Source organism: Lygodium microphyllum, chromosome 25, assembly GCF_053477565.2.
Source record: "Lygodium microphyllum isolate KBCC chromosome 25, Lygodium_microphyllum_v1.1.10, whole genome shotgun sequence".
Taxonomy (NCBI): Eukaryota; Viridiplantae; Streptophyta; class Polypodiopsida; order Schizaeales; family Lygodiaceae; genus Lygodium; species Lygodium microphyllum.
The window spans coordinates 99,631,733-99,648,742 of NC_141159.1; the positions used below are offsets into that span (position 1 = coordinate 99,631,733).

At 43.2% G+C, this 17,010-nt stretch overlaps 1 protein-coding gene and 1 non-coding gene across 3 annotated transcripts in view; one reads left to right on the forward strand and one right to left on the reverse strand.

The window, feature by feature from the left end:
* The window catches only part of LOC148014549 (potassium channel KOR1-like), a 68,556-nt gene that overhangs the window by 23,593 nt on the left and 27,953 nt on the right, over positions 1 to 17,010 (forward strand). For both annotated transcript variants that reach the window (XM_087666150.1, XM_087666149.1), the window contains exons 5-7: positions 11,466 to 11,761; positions 12,261 to 12,341; positions 12,431 to 12,529. In XM_087666150.1, the coding sequence (XP_087522276.1) occupies positions 11,466 to 11,761; positions 12,261 to 12,341; positions 12,431 to 12,529 (476 nt within the window). The remainder of the gene's footprint in view (positions 1 to 11,465; positions 11,762 to 12,260; positions 12,342 to 12,430; positions 12,530 to 17,010) is intronic.
* On the reverse strand, positions 11,303 to 11,404 carry LOC148014550 (U6 spliceosomal RNA). The gene has a single exon (XR_015688777.1). It is a non-coding gene; the product is annotated as a U6 spliceosomal RNA (small nuclear RNA).

Here is a 17,010-nt window from a genome sequence, read left to right on the forward strand (position 1 = left end):
CAAATTCATTCCGATTATGTGAAGTAGACGGAAAAGAAGGGCAGGCAAAAGAAGAGTTACCTGGCTTTTTCTTATAATCCCCTTGACGTGTGTTAACATACAAGGATTGGTCCTCTAGAGGACCTTTTCCGTAGTCAACAGACTGGACTCTTTCTTCCACATGATCTCTACCAGTATATTGCAAAACAGAAGAGGTAAAAGAAAAGGACATAAAAGACGAATCAAAAGTACCTTGCACCGGAGAGGACGGAAGAGTCTGAAACAATGGAAAATACTCCGGATCTTGCTCTCCAAGGGGGGGGCCCATCCCTGATGGAGGTCTTGACGGCCCTGCAACATCATCAGACTTACGTGCAACATCTGAAGAGTGAAAATCATGCATACCTTCATTCAGAAGCTTTTCTTGAAGGGCAATCCTTCGGTCGAGCTCCTCAATCTTTTTTCGTCGATAGGCTATGATCAGTTTATATTCTTCAGAGGTCAGCTTGCCTATCTTTTCTTCCATGTACTCAAATGTGTCTTCCACCATGTCGGAACTTTGTGGAGTAAGCTGATCAGCCCACTCTCGCTCGATTCTCGACATAGACTGTTCTGGAGACTAAATCGATGTGGATGTATTCGAAGTCATTTGAACCTACTGTTGTTCTTACTTCTTGCGAAGAGCTCTCATATCAAAGGCCTAGGTTTCTCACAGATTACCAGGCTTTGATACCATGGAAAGAAAATACCCTAACACAGAAGCATAAACAGAAACCGTACAACAAAGCATAGACTGATAAAAGAACACAGTTAGGGTTAGAGTTAGGGTAACTCAGAGACAATGAACACAGTGAATAAATGAAATGATATGACTACTAATAATACGATGCTCATGCAGCAAACGCACTATGCAGTGAATGAATACTGAACCTCGAACTCCTGTATCTCAAGGATCAGGGTAGGGATAATGAGCTGGAGAGTGTGTCGTACTCCGAACGGATCCCGAATCGCAGAAAGGTAGCCTCCGGATGTTGAACACCAACAAACGCAGCAATGTGAGTTGGATCTGATGCAGACTGCAGTGCAGCAAACGCAGTATGCAGTGAATGAATACTGAACCTCGAACTCCTATATCTCAAGGATCAGGGCAGGGGTAATGAGCTAGAGAGTGTGTCGTACTCCGAACGGATCCCGAATCGCAGCAAGGTAGCCTCCGGATGTCGAACACCAACAAACGCAGCAATGTGAGTTGGATCTGATGCAGACTGCAGTCTAGAGAGAGAGTGTGCAGAAAACACAGGCTGTAGAGAGAGGTAGACAACAAATGCAGGCAGTGTGGAGGCTGCCGACAGCTGAGGAGAGAGAAAAACTGTCAGGCGCAGCAGGTAGAGAGAGAAAACTGTCAAACGCGGTTGTGAGGAGAGAGAAAACTGCAGACAACAGCTGATAGGTGAGAGAAAGACTACAACGACTGCAACAGGAGAGAAAACTGTCAGGGCGGCAACTGGGGCCTGCAAATGCAACAGTTTGCTGACGTGGCAAGCTGTATGACAGCAGTGCAGATGACCAGCAGTCAGTCGCGAGGTAGAAACAGCAGCAATCAGCGTATGGAGGGCTGGAAACAGGTGCCAGACTGTAGGGAACAGTGATGGACAGCAAGGGCTGAGATGTCCTCTAGGAACGGGATATGGGCAGCAAGCTGATAACACCCGAAACTTGCAAAAACGACATTAAAGAAAGAGTGGAGGGCTGGTTGCCAATTCATAGAAAATTAGGGTTCTAGATCCTCTCCCACTTAACTCTCTCGATCCACTCCCCGTTTTAGGGTTTTGGCTAAAATATGCCTAAAATAAGCATGTTTTGGGGCTGTTTAAGTGGTTAAGAGCAATTCTTAGCACAACATGAGGGATTGCAGAGGAGGTAGTAGCGGCTTTGGGGAAGTTGAGTAGGATCTGTTAGGATGCAACCCTCCAGGCTCGGCCAACATTTGGGCGCAGGAAGGGGACATTGTGTGTAGAAAGTTCTTCTAGATGCATCAGTCGTGCACCTTGGGGTACTAGATTTGCAACATCTGTGACATATGGGAGGATTCGATCATATCTTAAGGAGGTGATGGGACTTGCCATTGAGCTCTACAAAAAACTTTTTCAGCAGGAGATGGTCTTTGCACAAGTGATCTAGTGCAAGCTGTTGAGATATCGAGCTCCACTCGTGATACGCCAGGGTGACCGTTGTGTACTTATGTCACCGACTTGTCAGTTGCAGATGCGGTTGGTACACCGTCCATGAATAATAGCTACATGATAGCTATCCTTATCTACTCTAGTTCGTGGCTCAGTTAGTATGCCACCTTAGTTAGTTGAGTTTGGTTTGAGACCCATATATAGGGTTCTTCTATTTCTTTGTATGAGAGTTCTTTTGGCTTCCACAACTAAGAAGAGAAAAACAGTTTTCAGCCTCCACCCTTGTGTGTCTTCCCCCATTGTGCAAGCAAGAAAGCTACAAGTGAGACTCCTTCCTTCTCCCCCACAATCTTGACATGGTATCAGAGCCTTGTTCGTGGTAAGGAGCTCAAGAAAGCAAGCCAAGCTCGCGGTGTTCTGGTAAGAGGAGCAGTGTTGCTTTCATTTTCTGTTTTGGGAGCAGATCTCTGCAGGTAGCACAGCCGGAAATTGCAAGAGTGCATTGTCTCAGGTTGAGACGCCCTTCGTGGTGAAGCAAGAGGGCAGTATATGTTGCGGGAAAGAGCTTTAGCTCTAGGCGACCCTGTTTTTTTGATTTGAGGCCATTTCGGGGCCTGTTTTGGAGGCGGAAGTTTTCTGTACGCACTCAGGAAAAAGCCCTGTTTTATGCTGTGCGACCACTGTTCTACCGGTCGGTGAAAAGTAACCACAGATATTGCATCGTATGCTCGTGTGCAGAGACATTGGGAGTTACAGAATCATCCTTGGTTCCTGTTTATGCAAAATCGTCACTAGGAAGTAACTGTGTGGTCAAATACCACTTTCGCCAGTTTTGCAGATTTGCCCTTGTGAGGGTGAAGCTGTGTTTTTTGCAGTGACAGAATTTTTTGCAGTATTCTGTAATGGCGTCTGATTCTCTTTCACAGATTGTAACTGAAAAGCTTGACAAGAACAACTTCCAAGCATGGAAGTTTAGAATGACGAATTTCCTTATGGGAAAAGGATATTGGGAATTTGTTGCAGGAAATGAAGAAGAACCAGTTCTTCCTGATGTTCCCAATCAACAGCAAATGCAGGCATTCAAAGCATGGCATGAGAGAGCTAGGAAAGTTTTGTACTGGCTGTCTATCAGTATTTCAGACTCTATGATTGTGCATATTCAGGATGCAAGTACACCAAAGGAGGCATGGGATACTTTGTCAAAAATGTACAGCACAAATACTCAAGCCAGGAAAATGCAGCTCAAGCAAGAGTTGCATAATGTGCAAAGAGAAAATATGAGCATCAACGACTACCACATGAAGGTGAAGAAGATTGCAGATGCACTTGCTTCCATTGGGTCGCCAGTGGAAGATGATGATTTAGTTTCTGTGACCTTGAATGGTCTAGGAAAGGATTATGCACAGTTTCGGACATCCATTTCAGTTCGTGAAAGATTTCTTGATTTTGAGGAGTTGATTGCTCTTCTAATTTCTGAGGAGCAGAGAAATGGTGGTGCATCTTCTTCAGGAGGAACTTCAAAAGAAGCTGTCTTCTACTCAAATGCTGGAAGAGGTAGAGACAGAGGTAGAGGAGGCCGATTTGGAGGCCGTGGCAGAAATCAGAATATGCAGCAAACTCAAGAAAACCAGTCCTATGGAGGAGGACGTGGTAACTCTAGAGGCAGGGGGAGCCAAAGAGGTCGTGGTGGATGGCAAAGAGGCCAAAATGCAAACAGTAATATTGAATGCTATTACTGTGGTAAAATGGGTCATATGGCTAAAGACTGCTATAAAAAGCAGAATGACATCATGAATGGAAAACTGCAACAAGGGAACTATGCATCTTCTAGTAGACAGGGTGATGACAGAAATGAGCATTTGTTTATGGTGCAGCACATGAACAATTCTGTGACAAGTGCAGAAGAAAGCAATGATGTATGGTATGTTGACTCAGATGCATCAAACCACATGACAGGTCATGCAGAATGGATGGAGGATGCAAGGAAAATGGAAAAACTAGGATTTGTGGAGACTGGTGATGACACTGCACATCCTATTGTGCAGATTGGAAAAATTCCTTTGTCTATGCAGGATGGGAAAAAGAAATACCTGTCCGATGTATTTCATGTCCCGAATATCACCAAGAATCTAGTTTCTGTTGGTCAAATGGTTGAACAGGGCTTGCAGGTCAGATTTAATCCTCATGGATGCTTTGTTGAGGATATGAAAAATAAAGGTCGCTTGATAGCAAAAGGAAATAAGAAGGGCAGAATGTTTACGTTGGATACAGACATGTCTGAATTGAGTGCAGCAATGTTTGCACATGGGACCGGTGTAGTTGCAGATATTGATATCTGGCATAAACGCATTGGTCATGTTAATGTACAGCGACTTAAATCAATGCAGGCCCAAAATATTGTTGCAGGATTGCCTAAATTCAAGGTTGCAGAAATGCATAAGGTATGTGAAGCCTGTCAGTTTGGAAAACAGGCAAGGAAACCATTTCCTAGACATGTTCAAGAGAGTGAGAAGCCATTGGAATTAATCCACTCTGATGTGTGGACTACTAAAGCTGCATCTCTTAGAGGCTGTTATTATTTTGTCACTTTTATTGATGACTATAGCAGAAAAGTTTGGGTGTATTTTATGAAAAAGAAAAGTGAAGTTTTTGGGCATTTCAAAACTCTTAAAGCTATGGTTGAAAAAGAAACAGGCCTGCAGATAAAATGCCTAAGGTCAGATGGAGGGGGAGAGTACCTCTCAAATGAGTTTGCAAGGTTCCTGCAGGAGCATGGCATAAAGCAGCAATATTCATGCAGTCATACCCCACAACAAAATGGAATTGCAGAAAGGAAAAACAGGCATATTGGAGAGGTATCTCGTGCCATGCTCAATGAAAAAGACTTGCCAGATTTTTATTGGGCTGAAGCAGTTGCTACAGCAATCTACATAATGAACAGGACTCCCACTGCAGCAATACATGGAATGACTTCAAAGGAGAGGTATACTGGTAGGAAACCAGATATTTCTCATTTGAAAATTTTTTGTTGCATTGCCTATGTACATGTGCCAGATGAGCTGAGATCCAAGTTGGATCCAAAAGCTGAGAAGTGCATCTTTATTGGTTACTCTCTGCAGCAAAAAGGGTATAGATGCTATAACCCTTCTACTCGTAAGTTTACAGTGAGCAGAGATGTTGTTTTTGATGAGATGAGTAGCTGGTATAAACCAGTAAATGTGATTGATGATATAGATGCACAAAATGGTAATGCTGCACAGAATTCACAGCAGCAGTCACAAAATATTAGTGGACCTGGAGCGTCCTCTAGCAGTGGTTCACATTCTTCGCCATGGACAGGCAGATTGAGATCAGGAGAATCTTCTCAAAGCAATGCAGATAGTGGTATGCAGGTATCACGAAAAGGAAAAGAGAAGGTTGATCAGCCCATGTTTGATGTGAATGCAGGTCACTCTTATGTGGATGGTGAATCCAGTGGCTCAGAACAGAGCATTGATGATGAGTTGGGTATTCCTTCTATTGTTACACCTGGAGTAAGGAAGACCAGGAATGTTTTGAGAGCACCTGGGAGTGAACCTACTTTGCGCAGGTCTACCAGAGCTAGGTATCCTGTGGATAGGCTGAAATATGATGGATTTACAGCCATTCATTATGCATATATGGTTAAAGTGATACAGGAACCAGAACCCACTTCTTTTGAGGAAGCCATGGGAAAAGAAAAATGGGAGAAAGCCATGGATGAAGAAATGGATGCCTTGGAAGCAAATGCTACATGGAAATTGGTACCTTTGCCTAAAGGTAAAAATGCAATTGGCTGTAAGTGGGTTTATAAGGTGAAGCACAATGCAGATGGTTCTGTGAACAGATACAAGGCAAGATTAGTAGTCAAGGGGTATGCACAAACATATGGCATTGACTATGAAGAAACATTCAGTCCGGTTGCAAGGATGGCAACCGTAAGAGCAGTCATTGCTATGGCTGCATCAAAGGGATGGTCTTTACATCAGATGGATGTAAAAAATGCCTTCTTGCATGGTGATTTGCAAGAAGAGGTCTATATGGAGCAGCCACCAGGTTATGTGCATGCTGTTCATCCTGAGTTTGTTTGCAGGTTGAAGAAAGCCTTGTATGGCTTGAAGCAAGCACCTAGAGCATGGTCTGACAAGATAGGACAGTATCTTGTCACTATTGGCTTTCAGATTTCCAAGGCAGATTTCTCACTTTATGTGAGAAAAACAGAGAAAGGTATTATGCTACTTGTCATTTATGTTGATGATTTGATTATGACAGGTGACAGTGATGAAGATATCCTTCATGTGAAAATGCTATTGAAGCAGAAGTTTGAGATGAAGGATTTGGGAGAGCTGCGTTATTTCTTGGGCATTGAGGTGATTAGATCACCAAGTGGGATACAGCTCTTGCAGAGGCAGTATGGATTGGACATGCTATCCAAATATGGGATGACAGGCTGTAAGCCTATTTCAGTTCCTTTGGAGCAGAATGTGAAGCTGAGCACAGATGCAGGTGAGCTTCTGGAAGACCCTACTATGTACAGACGCATAGTAGGAAGTTTGATTTATATGACTATTACCAGGCCAGATTTGAGCTATGCTGTTGGATTGGTAAGTCAGTTTATGCAGGCTCCAAGGAAACCGCATTTGGATGCGGCTAGACGCATACTCAGGTATGTGAAGTCCACATTGCAGTATGGACTATTTTATGAGACTGGGGTTCAGATACAGTTGCATGGATACACTGATGCTGATTGGGCTGGTAGCATTTCTGATAGACGATCTACCAGTGGATATGTGTTCTCTTTTGGGAGTGCTGCAGTCACTTGGAGCAGCAAGAAACAGCCTACAGTTGCCTTGTCGAGCACAGAGGCTGAGTACAGGGGTGCAGCAATGGCTGCATGTGAGGTAGCTTGGTTGCATAAGCTACTTTATGATATGCATCAGTCTACAGATGGGCCAGTTGTCATTTATTGTGACAACATGAGTAGTATACACTTGGCAAATAACCCAGTCTATCATGCTAGAACAAAGCACATTGAGGTGCATTATCACTATGTGCGGGAGAGGGTTTTACTAGGTCTTATTGATCTAGTTTATGTCAGCACAGAGGATCAGGTAGCTGACATATTTACGAAGGCATTGGGCGCAGAGAAACTGCGCAAGTTCAAAGACCTGCTTGGTGTGCAGGAATTGGGATTGAGCTCGAGGGGGAGTGTTGAGATATCGAGCTCCACTCGTGATACGCCAGGGTGACCGTTGTGTACTTATGTCACCGACTTGTCAGTTGCAGATGCGGTTGGTACACCGTCCATGAATAATAGCTACATGATAGCTATCCTTATCTACTCTAGTTCGTGGCTCAGTTAGTATGCCACCTTAGTTAGTTGAGTTTGGTTTGAGACCCATATATAGGGTTCTTCTATTTCTTTGTATGAGAGTTCTTTTGGCTTCCACAACTAAGAAGAGAAAAACAGTTTTCAGCCTCCACCCTTGTGTGTCTTCCCCCATTGTGCAAGCAAGAAAGCTACAAGTGAGACTCCTTCCTTCTCCCCCACAATCTTGACACAAGCAATAGGTGCAGGACTGCACCCCATCTCTTTTGACAGCTGAGATCAGAAAATCCCTCCTTTTCCCTTTCATGGAGGAGTTTTTCCAAGCTTTCTAGTCACGAACAGAAATTCCTATAGAGGACGCGCTGTCCAAGACCTTATTTTTGCCTACTAGGAGGAGGTGACGGACCCCCTACTATGTTCAGGATAGATGCAAGGTAGTATGTCAATAGGTGTAGTTAGTCTCCTCCCCAAAGTCGAACTTGGAGCTGTGAGACCACCTTGATGTTAGTAGCCTATAAGGTGTTGGCAAAGATGATTGGCAGTCAATTACGCCCCATTCTCTTGCACATTAGATATGGCATATCCATAGACTTTGTCCAGGCATAGTTCCTAAAACAATGTTTTGGGCTGCCCAAAATGGAGACGAAAATGTTCTGAAATGTTTCCTAGCCGACATGCATTTTGGGACAAGTAGGGGAAAACCCAGTTTCGGGTCGTTTTGGTCATTCCACCCCCTCACATGCAGTTTATGCTTGTTTTCCTCTACTCTCCACCCTCTTTTACTACTGATCACTCTTCTTAGTTGCTATTCGCTTCCTAATCTTGCAAATCTTTTATTGTCGCTCCTAAAGCCTAAATTCCTCATTATTTAGTTGGTAATCCTTTTCCTTTCATGTCCTTTTCCTTGTTTCATCGTTTTGGCCTCAGGCCAAAACTCCATTTTGGGACTTTGAAAAACATTTCCATATTCCCATTCTTGAAACTCTGAGCAACCATGCGTCCAAGATAGAAGCATCTTGGACAATGTATTCACCTTCTTCAAGGCCACAAAGTGGGCTCAACACAGTGACCGGGGGGTGGCATTGCTTCTCCTAGACTTTGAGAAGGCCTATGACAAGAGTGATTAGGACTTCTTGGAGGGGACCATGGCATAGCTAGGCTTACCTCAATAGTGGATTAGCAGTGTGTTTGCACTATATAGATCAGTCACCAAGAGAGTAATCGTTGAGGGTTGGAGAGGGGCAAAGTTTCAATTGGAGTAGTTCGTTCATCAGCACTTTCCTCTTCTTACTCTTTGTGGAGATGATATCCTATTTTCTTTTCTCTCTTGAGAGTGGCCTGCAAGGCCTTAGGCTACCAGTGAGGGGCAAGATAGAGTTGTTGGATTTGGAGTATGTAGATGACATGCCCTATCTATGTTGAGGATGGTAATGAGGTGATGCTGGAGAGAGTGAAACTGGCACTAGAGGTGTTTTGCACGGTAGCAGATGTAAAAATCAATTGGCATAAGTCGGTTGGTTTTCTTACAGACCCAAATTCTAGCACCAAGCAGGGCATCCACTTGGATTTCACATGGGTGAGCAACAGTTAGGTACCTTGGTTTCCATGTGGGACTTGCCCATAGTTTAGCTTGGTGCTTGACTTCATCCAATGGAAGTTGACCTACTGGCAGGGTGTTTCCCTTAGTTATGTATGGTTTAGCTATGCTGCTTGGTGCAAAACTTACTTTAGGCCAAATCGGATGGGTCCAAGGACTTCCATGCTAAGGTGGCTTGGCAGATCATCATCCATCATCACTTGGAGTGGGGCCTAGAGATTATTGATTCAAAGCATCAGGGCCAAACCTTGCTATGAAAGCTGATGGTTTGAGGGCTTACCCTAGGTGAACAAATGTGGAAAGTTATCCTCTAGGAGGGCTATTAGGAGTGCAGATGTTAGCTAGGTAAGGAGTGTAGACCGTCTTTGAGGTGGATTTTCACAACGCTGACCACACTACCTAGATCATCATTCCTTAGCATACTATGGATCTGGCAGTGTTTGTGTAAAGGCCCTAGAGCAGTGCATCCCAGCGTGCCAGGAGGAGATTGGCAGACAACCTCTCGTTTTGGAACCCACAGATCTGAGATTGTGACAAGTTGCAGCTAGGAGAGCGCTCTCACATCTAGCAAGCTGATTGCGAAGCTGGCCCCACCCACTCTGTCAGGGCAACTTTATGGGCTAGCTTGAATTTCTGTATATGATAGTTTGCTGGTTTGGAGAGATGCTACAAGATGGTGAATTGGGTGGTCCTACAAAAGGTTGTAGGATGCCAAAGGGGGTAGAGGCCAAGAGGAGGGAGATTGATGTAGTGATGCCTCACGATTGGTTGGCTGCTCCTCGCAGAGAGCTAGGGCAGGTAGGAGATGTATGGGCAGCTCAGTTCCTGCCTGTGGGCATCCCCTTGTAGGTGGTGTGTAGACTCACTAGTGCCACCCCAAACACTTCTTCTTAGTATAGGAGGGTGGCTGGCTCACTATCGATACAAAACAACAAGGTGTGGCTCTCCTTGCCATCCCTTGTAGGGGGATTCATGTCATTGACAGAGAACAAGGTGTGGCTCTCCCTGCCATCCCTTGTAGGAGGATCCGTGTCATCAGTCTCCAAAGGAAGGCCTATCAGTTGAATTGGTATGTATGCTTGTTTAAGATCCAAGAGTGGTGCCTCTAGATTTGGGAGAGCTGCCCTCTAGATGAACTAGAGTGTGATGGCTCTAGCCAGCCATAGTAGTTGCCAAGTAGGCACAATGCTGTTTGGCCTACATAGCCATGATTGGTAGACATGTTATGATGTAGGAGGATATGGATTGGGTGCCCTCATGTAGTAGATATTGGATAGAGCATAGTATCACAAATGCTTTTTGCTAGACTTTCAAGTGATGCTTATGGGATAGCTAGCAGCCGAGGAGAGAGTCCTATTTCATTTGGCTTCTTGCACATGGGGGACCTGGCAATTGACCTAGATACAACATGATGGAGTTTGCAAGTGTTACCCATAGTAGTGCTCAGAGACTCCAAAGCATTGTCTTTGGTCATGCAAGGCAGCCTGGCTAGTGTGGAGAGGAGTCTGTTGTCATCTTTGTCAATTGCACCTAGCATGGGGTGTATATCTTGAGGCAGTTAGTTAGCCAAGGCCGCCACCTCACTGTATGAGGTAGAGATACATGATTTGATCTTCATCATCAAGGCAGGCTCTTGCATTATGGTCAGCTTGGATGCATTGCCTAGCCATCAGGTATTGGAGTCCACAATGTCACGCTCAGATGTTTGGGAGATCGTTGGGAGCCTCATAGGGTGGCACATCTGGAAGGCATGCTGCCAGATGATTGTTGGTAGCGAGAGCCTCTCAATTTACACAACCTTGGCAGAGCTCTAGACATTCATTATCCACTCACTTTGTGGCTTTTGGGATCAGTTTGCAGGGTGAGTCCTGGGCCGGTCAGCCTTTAGGAGCTTTGATAGTAGTTCATGCTCACCAAGAGTGCCCGTGCCCTGTTTTTCACTATCCAATAAGGCCATCCTAGGTGGTGATACATCTCCCCCCCCAAACAACCTTGAGAGGCTCATATATATGATTGTGTTGTTATTTTGGGACAGCTCCAACTTGATTGTTGAGCACATGTACTTCATTTTAAAATTCTTGTGAGTAATATAATTAGCCACATTTTTTGTCGCATAAAAAAAGGCATTAGAACATGTGATAGAAGCCCACAATAATTAGCTTTGCAAGGGTGAGTGTAATGTATCACGAAAAGTTTTCATTTTTTGTACCAAAAAGGTTTGTGCGTGTCATCCTTGCGCAGGGGCCATGCTAATCTTCTCTGTATCGTTCCAATTTTATCAGATGTCTCCGAAGAGACTACCAAAAAGGTTTATCATACAGCATCTAATTTTCTCACTTAAAGTGACCTTTTTTTTCAGGGTATGGTGATATTCATGCTGTGAATACTAGAGAGATGGTTTTTGTCATGATATTTGTATCATTTGACATGATTTTGGGGGCCTATTTAATTGGTAACATGACAGCATTGATAGTGAAAGGCTCGAACACAGAGAAGTATCGGGACAAAATGACAGCATTAATCAAATATATGAACAGAAACCAACTGGAAAGAGATATCCGGTCACAGTTGAAGAGTCATTTACAGTTGCAGTATGAATGCCAATTTGTAGAGCATGGCGTTGTAGATGATTTACCACTATCAATACGTGCTAAGGTTGGTCTTTTAATCTTACTTTGTTTAGAAGTTAGAAGTATCACTGTTGATTTACGAGGTGACTTGTGAAGACACAAGGTCTGTTAACCTAATCCCAGGTTCTTTAACAGAAGCACATGTGCTCATTATTGAGATTCAGATCACTTCTTTGAGTGCACTTGGTAATTTAGGTTATCTTCATTTTAAGGTTTCACCTTTATATTCTATAGAACCGATGGTATTTCAAAATTTATCCATGGCCATTTTCTATGGAAAGTCGTTCAACTGAGTGTGACAGTATTTGTAATAGGCAATGAATATTACTTTGTTAAGCTTAAATTCACCTTATATTTGATAGCTTTCGCATGTCAAATGAATAGCTTGGCTAATATTGCAAATAGGGACTACGTATTGAAGCTTTAACTTCTCTTGTGCAAACATGAATTACGCTTGTGGTTTTTTTCATGAATCTTCAGTTAGTACTAATTTCATTTGGCCTTTTTGGTTGCTGTTACAACAGGTTTCTCAATCATTGTATCTGAATACTATTGAGCAAGTTTTGCTATTCAGTGACTGCTCAACAGAGTTCATTTCTCAAATTGTGAGTTCTCAATTTTAGAAATGTTACAGTAAAATCCCTCTGAAAAAAGGAACCTTTCTGTCCATGATCCTTACTCCTCTTGTTTTCAGGCAACAAGGGTACATGAAGAATATTTTCTTCCAGGGGAAGTTATCATGGAGCAGAACAGTGCAGTTGATCAGGTTTACTTTGTAGCCCATGGGACATTGGTAAGTTATATACTCTCTCATAAAGGGTAATTGTATTAGTTATTGGAAAAGTACAAAAGTCACAAATAAACTAAACATGAAGCAAAGGGATTGAAGAGACTGCCAAAGGCCAAGAGTCCGTGGGGACAATGCTCGCATATCGCGTGATACCTAACTGCCAATGAAGGAGGCCTCTCAGTTGAGCAATGTGACTTTGCGCTCCGGAATGGGAATAAAAACTGAAGGCATTTCAAGTAGTTAAATTATGCCAACAACGTCAGAAATGCAGGAAGTGAAACACAATCTTCATATGCGCCTGCACAAGATCCAAAAATGTAAGGAAGATTCACAATATTAGGAAGGTGTTCATGCAGTCAATTAGCCAATACCTTGGAAAATATCTTATACATATTGCCCATCAATGAAATGGGTCTCCAATGCTTGAATATGAAAGGTGAGGGTGTTGAGCTAAAAATGCATTACAAACTGATTAGCTCTTTCAAGCAGCCCCAAAATATGTAAATTACCAAAAGTTTCATTAAATGGTACACAATCCTAGAGAGTTTTTGTGTTCCATAAGCAAAATCCTAATATGCGAGGATCCTACTACATTTGTAAATACATAGGCTCCACCATTCAGCCCACCTTTGCCTTGTAGGTTTTGGCCATGAGCCCTCTTCCACTAGCTGTCCAATCCCCCAACGATTGTTGCTGTATGGTCTAGAGTTGTTGCCTCCCAGCTAGGCGACAACAAAAACAGCAGGGCGACGGTGTTTGGATGGTTGCCAACAACAAGAAGTGGTCCAGAAGCAGTTGCCGACTATGGAGAGGGGTCGCCAGGCAGGAAACGCAGCAACTATGTGGCTGGATTAGCAAAGCAATGGCTAGAAGGTGAGAGAATAGCAGGGTGGAGGCTGGAAACATGCACCAGACTGATGTAGACAGCAATAGGCAGCTTCGGATGAGATGTCCTTCACAAATGAGGTGTGGGTAGCAAAGCTAGAGGGCATGAAACTTGCAAAAAGGAGATTGGATTGAATGGAGGGCAGCATGCCTCTTTATAGAAAGTTTTGAGACTTGGTACCATGCACCACTTTAGGGTTTTTATTGATTAAACATTTTTGGAGCTGTTTAAGTGGCTAATTTAGATGTAATGCTTATGTTAGCTCAATTTGGATGATTTTCAATAAGTCAACTTTAATAGAGGAGGCTCTCAAAGCTGATTCCCTTCATCAGGTGTATCTCTACCTTTTGTTTTCATCAGGTGTATCTCTACCTTTTGTTTTCATTTGAGCAAGTAAACCACAGTTCTCAACTCCCTCCCATCCCATCACTATATTCTCCACATTCTGATCTTCTCACACATCTTCATTCCAAAACTTGGGATTACACTCCGTTTCTGCTCAAAGCACAACAGCGGTCCGATCTTTCATCTCCAATCCTAGCACTTTCTCTTTCTCCATACCACCATCTATCTACTCTCCATTCACCCTCCTGGTGCATCATTAGGAGGAATGCCACCCTTTAGCACTGTACCTTCCACATAACCCCCCTTTTCCACATCTTTACAATTTGGGACTACTATGATGGGCATCCCCCTCACTATCCCTGGACACTCACAATCCCCTAAAACGACCTTTCAGACGTAGGGATATCTATCCTCTACTTATGGACTATTGTCACACATCCCTTGGGTCACTCCTATGCAGGGATTTCCATCTTCTATTCCTGTGTCCCTATCCCTCCACTATGGGCTTCTCATACGGTTACCATGTCCATACCCAGTACGCCCATGCCTACATTTGGAACCACTGTGCACACTTCTCCTATGTATGGTGAGCACTCTGGGATTGCTTCCCAAGTGTACTACACTTCCCCACCTTATCCCTCTTATCCACCCTACCCCCATTATACACCTTTCTCTATCTCCTAATACTACCACTCTTGTTGCAATGGCCAAGAATGCCTTCACGAATAAGACTTGTTTTAACGGGTCGAATTTCACTACTTGGTCAAACTTTATACAACAAGTGCTTGAATCTCAGACTTTGGGACCTCGTCGTTGGTATTGGCATAGTTGTCAGGTACGAAAGGTATGATATGGTACGGTACGATAAAATACGGTACTAAATGGGTACCTTAAGATTTTATGAGATACAGTACGATATTAGTATGAAAAAAAAAAGTAAATAGAATAGATGTTTAAAGTCTAAATAGCAATGCTATTAGAGTATACAAGATGAATATTTAAGGGTAACATGCTAAAACCTCATGCCACATGTTCAACATGCACTACTGTTACCTACAAGTTACATGTACATAGATGGGAGTGGATACATTATACACGAAGGATCATACAAATAAGAGTAGGCTTGAGAGAGAGAAGATTGAGAAAGAGAGAGGCTAGAGAGAGAGGAAGAAATAAAAGAAATAAATAAATATTAACATCTACATAAGGCCAATGTGGCCAATGAGACAAAATCCAGAGTACATCCATGTCAAATGTCATCTCATCAAATGTCATCTCATCAGTAAGGTAAAGATAACATTAAAAATAAGTAGGTAGCCTATGAAACCATGCTGAGAATAACTATACAATGGGACTATACTAGGGTTGAACCATGTGTAGTGTTGTCCCATCAGTAGAAAAGAAAAGAAAAGAAAAGGAGAACTAGATTTAATAGAACCATGTACAAAAATGTGGTGGAGACTGTAGGCTATAGCGGATCTCAAGATATTCACATGATCTCTACTATGATGTGGTACTTAGCTACTTCACTGATATGCCTGGTGGTGAGTCTTTGGTGTCTCATGATAATGGCTCTAATTTGCCGATTGTGGTGCAGCCTCCTTGGACATGGTCTTAGTAGACGGGGTCATCGTGGGTCATTGTGCTCAAGGAAGGGAAATGACTCTATCCAATGTGACTCCACGGCATGGCATGTAAGGTGTTTGGCAAGATGGCTCTATCTCTGCTAGGTAGAGACAGAGCCATCCAAGTAGTCACCCCAAAGAGGATAGGGCATCGGACAAAGGGTGCTTGTTGGCTGTCTAGTGGCCTACCAAGCCCTACAAAGGTGGATGGAACCACATTGAACTTTTTTTATTGTGGAAAGTTAATTTTAGGAGGTGGCAGTCGATTAAGTAATAGTGACCTAGAAGACAAGAGTAGGAATGATACATCCAAGACATCACAAAACAATACAAGCTTACCTAACCACTCGAGGATGTCGATAACAAGGGAAAGGTGATGAAGTATCATGTGAAGAAGAATAGTGATGTGATCCACCGGTGGAAACAGCTTGGGATCCGTCCAGTGGTGCGCTGCACAATGGGATGTATAGTATGCTATATGCTGAAGAATGCTCATGCAGTAGGTGTCAGTTGCACAATGTCTCTCGTGGGGAAATTGTTCACTTTCCCAAGAACCCTAGTACAAAGATGATGAAATCATACAATGCATAGGGGAGGATAAAATAGGGGGGGGAAAGTCCGATGTCGAAGACAAGTGCTGAAATATGTAGAATACCAAGAAGGGTAGGAACCCCCTCTCAATCTGGATGGTGATGCCAAAAAAGGAAGAGGAGCCTGAGGTTGTCAATCTTCATGTGGTTCTAAGAACCATGTGGATAAAAATGATGAATCATTCCTATTGGAAGAGTAAGGATAGAAGTCACCTCCATGATAGCATCAAGAGAGATGTTGCATCATCCACTGCGGGAGGGGAAGCCTCCATGCTAAGCAACCTTGCGTAATGCAAGAACTGACACTTGAACTCGTAGAAGGCTGGTAATCTAGGTAGTAAGATAATGTACTGGATGAAATGGAAGTATTTGTCGGGCAACTTGTTCAAGAAAAATGTGACCTAATCATCATCTGACTTCAGGGAGGCGAGTAACTGTCAACATTCGGCCAACTTGACTTTCAAATCATCCCCTTCCTTGATGGAAAACTCCTGAGTCTCAAAATTGAGACCGATACTTCAAGTGCATCTCAAGTTGCATAGCGGTTAATGAGATGACTCCAACGCTCAAATACGAGGAAAAAATGCTATAATTGAGAGTGAAACGAATTCGCACCCCTTTGAATGGATGTGTGTGGATGACTTATTATGGACTTGATTATGTAACCTCGCATAATGCAAGAACTGACACATCATTACTCGAGTTGGACATCCTACAAAGAGGGACGGATAGTCACAATTCACTGATTTTTTCCACACAATGACCACACACTGCACCTATATATATATATATATATATAGAGAGAGAGAGAGAGAGAGAGAATGCAAGGGTACTAGACATAGAGACTACACCAAAGAGAGATGATGGAGATCTTCCGGCAACATGAGCAGCGCCTGATAGAGCTGAGGGACCAATCCAAATGCTATCCATACACTATCTCATCAGGCATGTATAACATAATATACCCCACCAATCTTGATCAGATGAAGCTAGGCAAGATGGCAACACATGGTGGTATCATTACACTATCTCATCAGG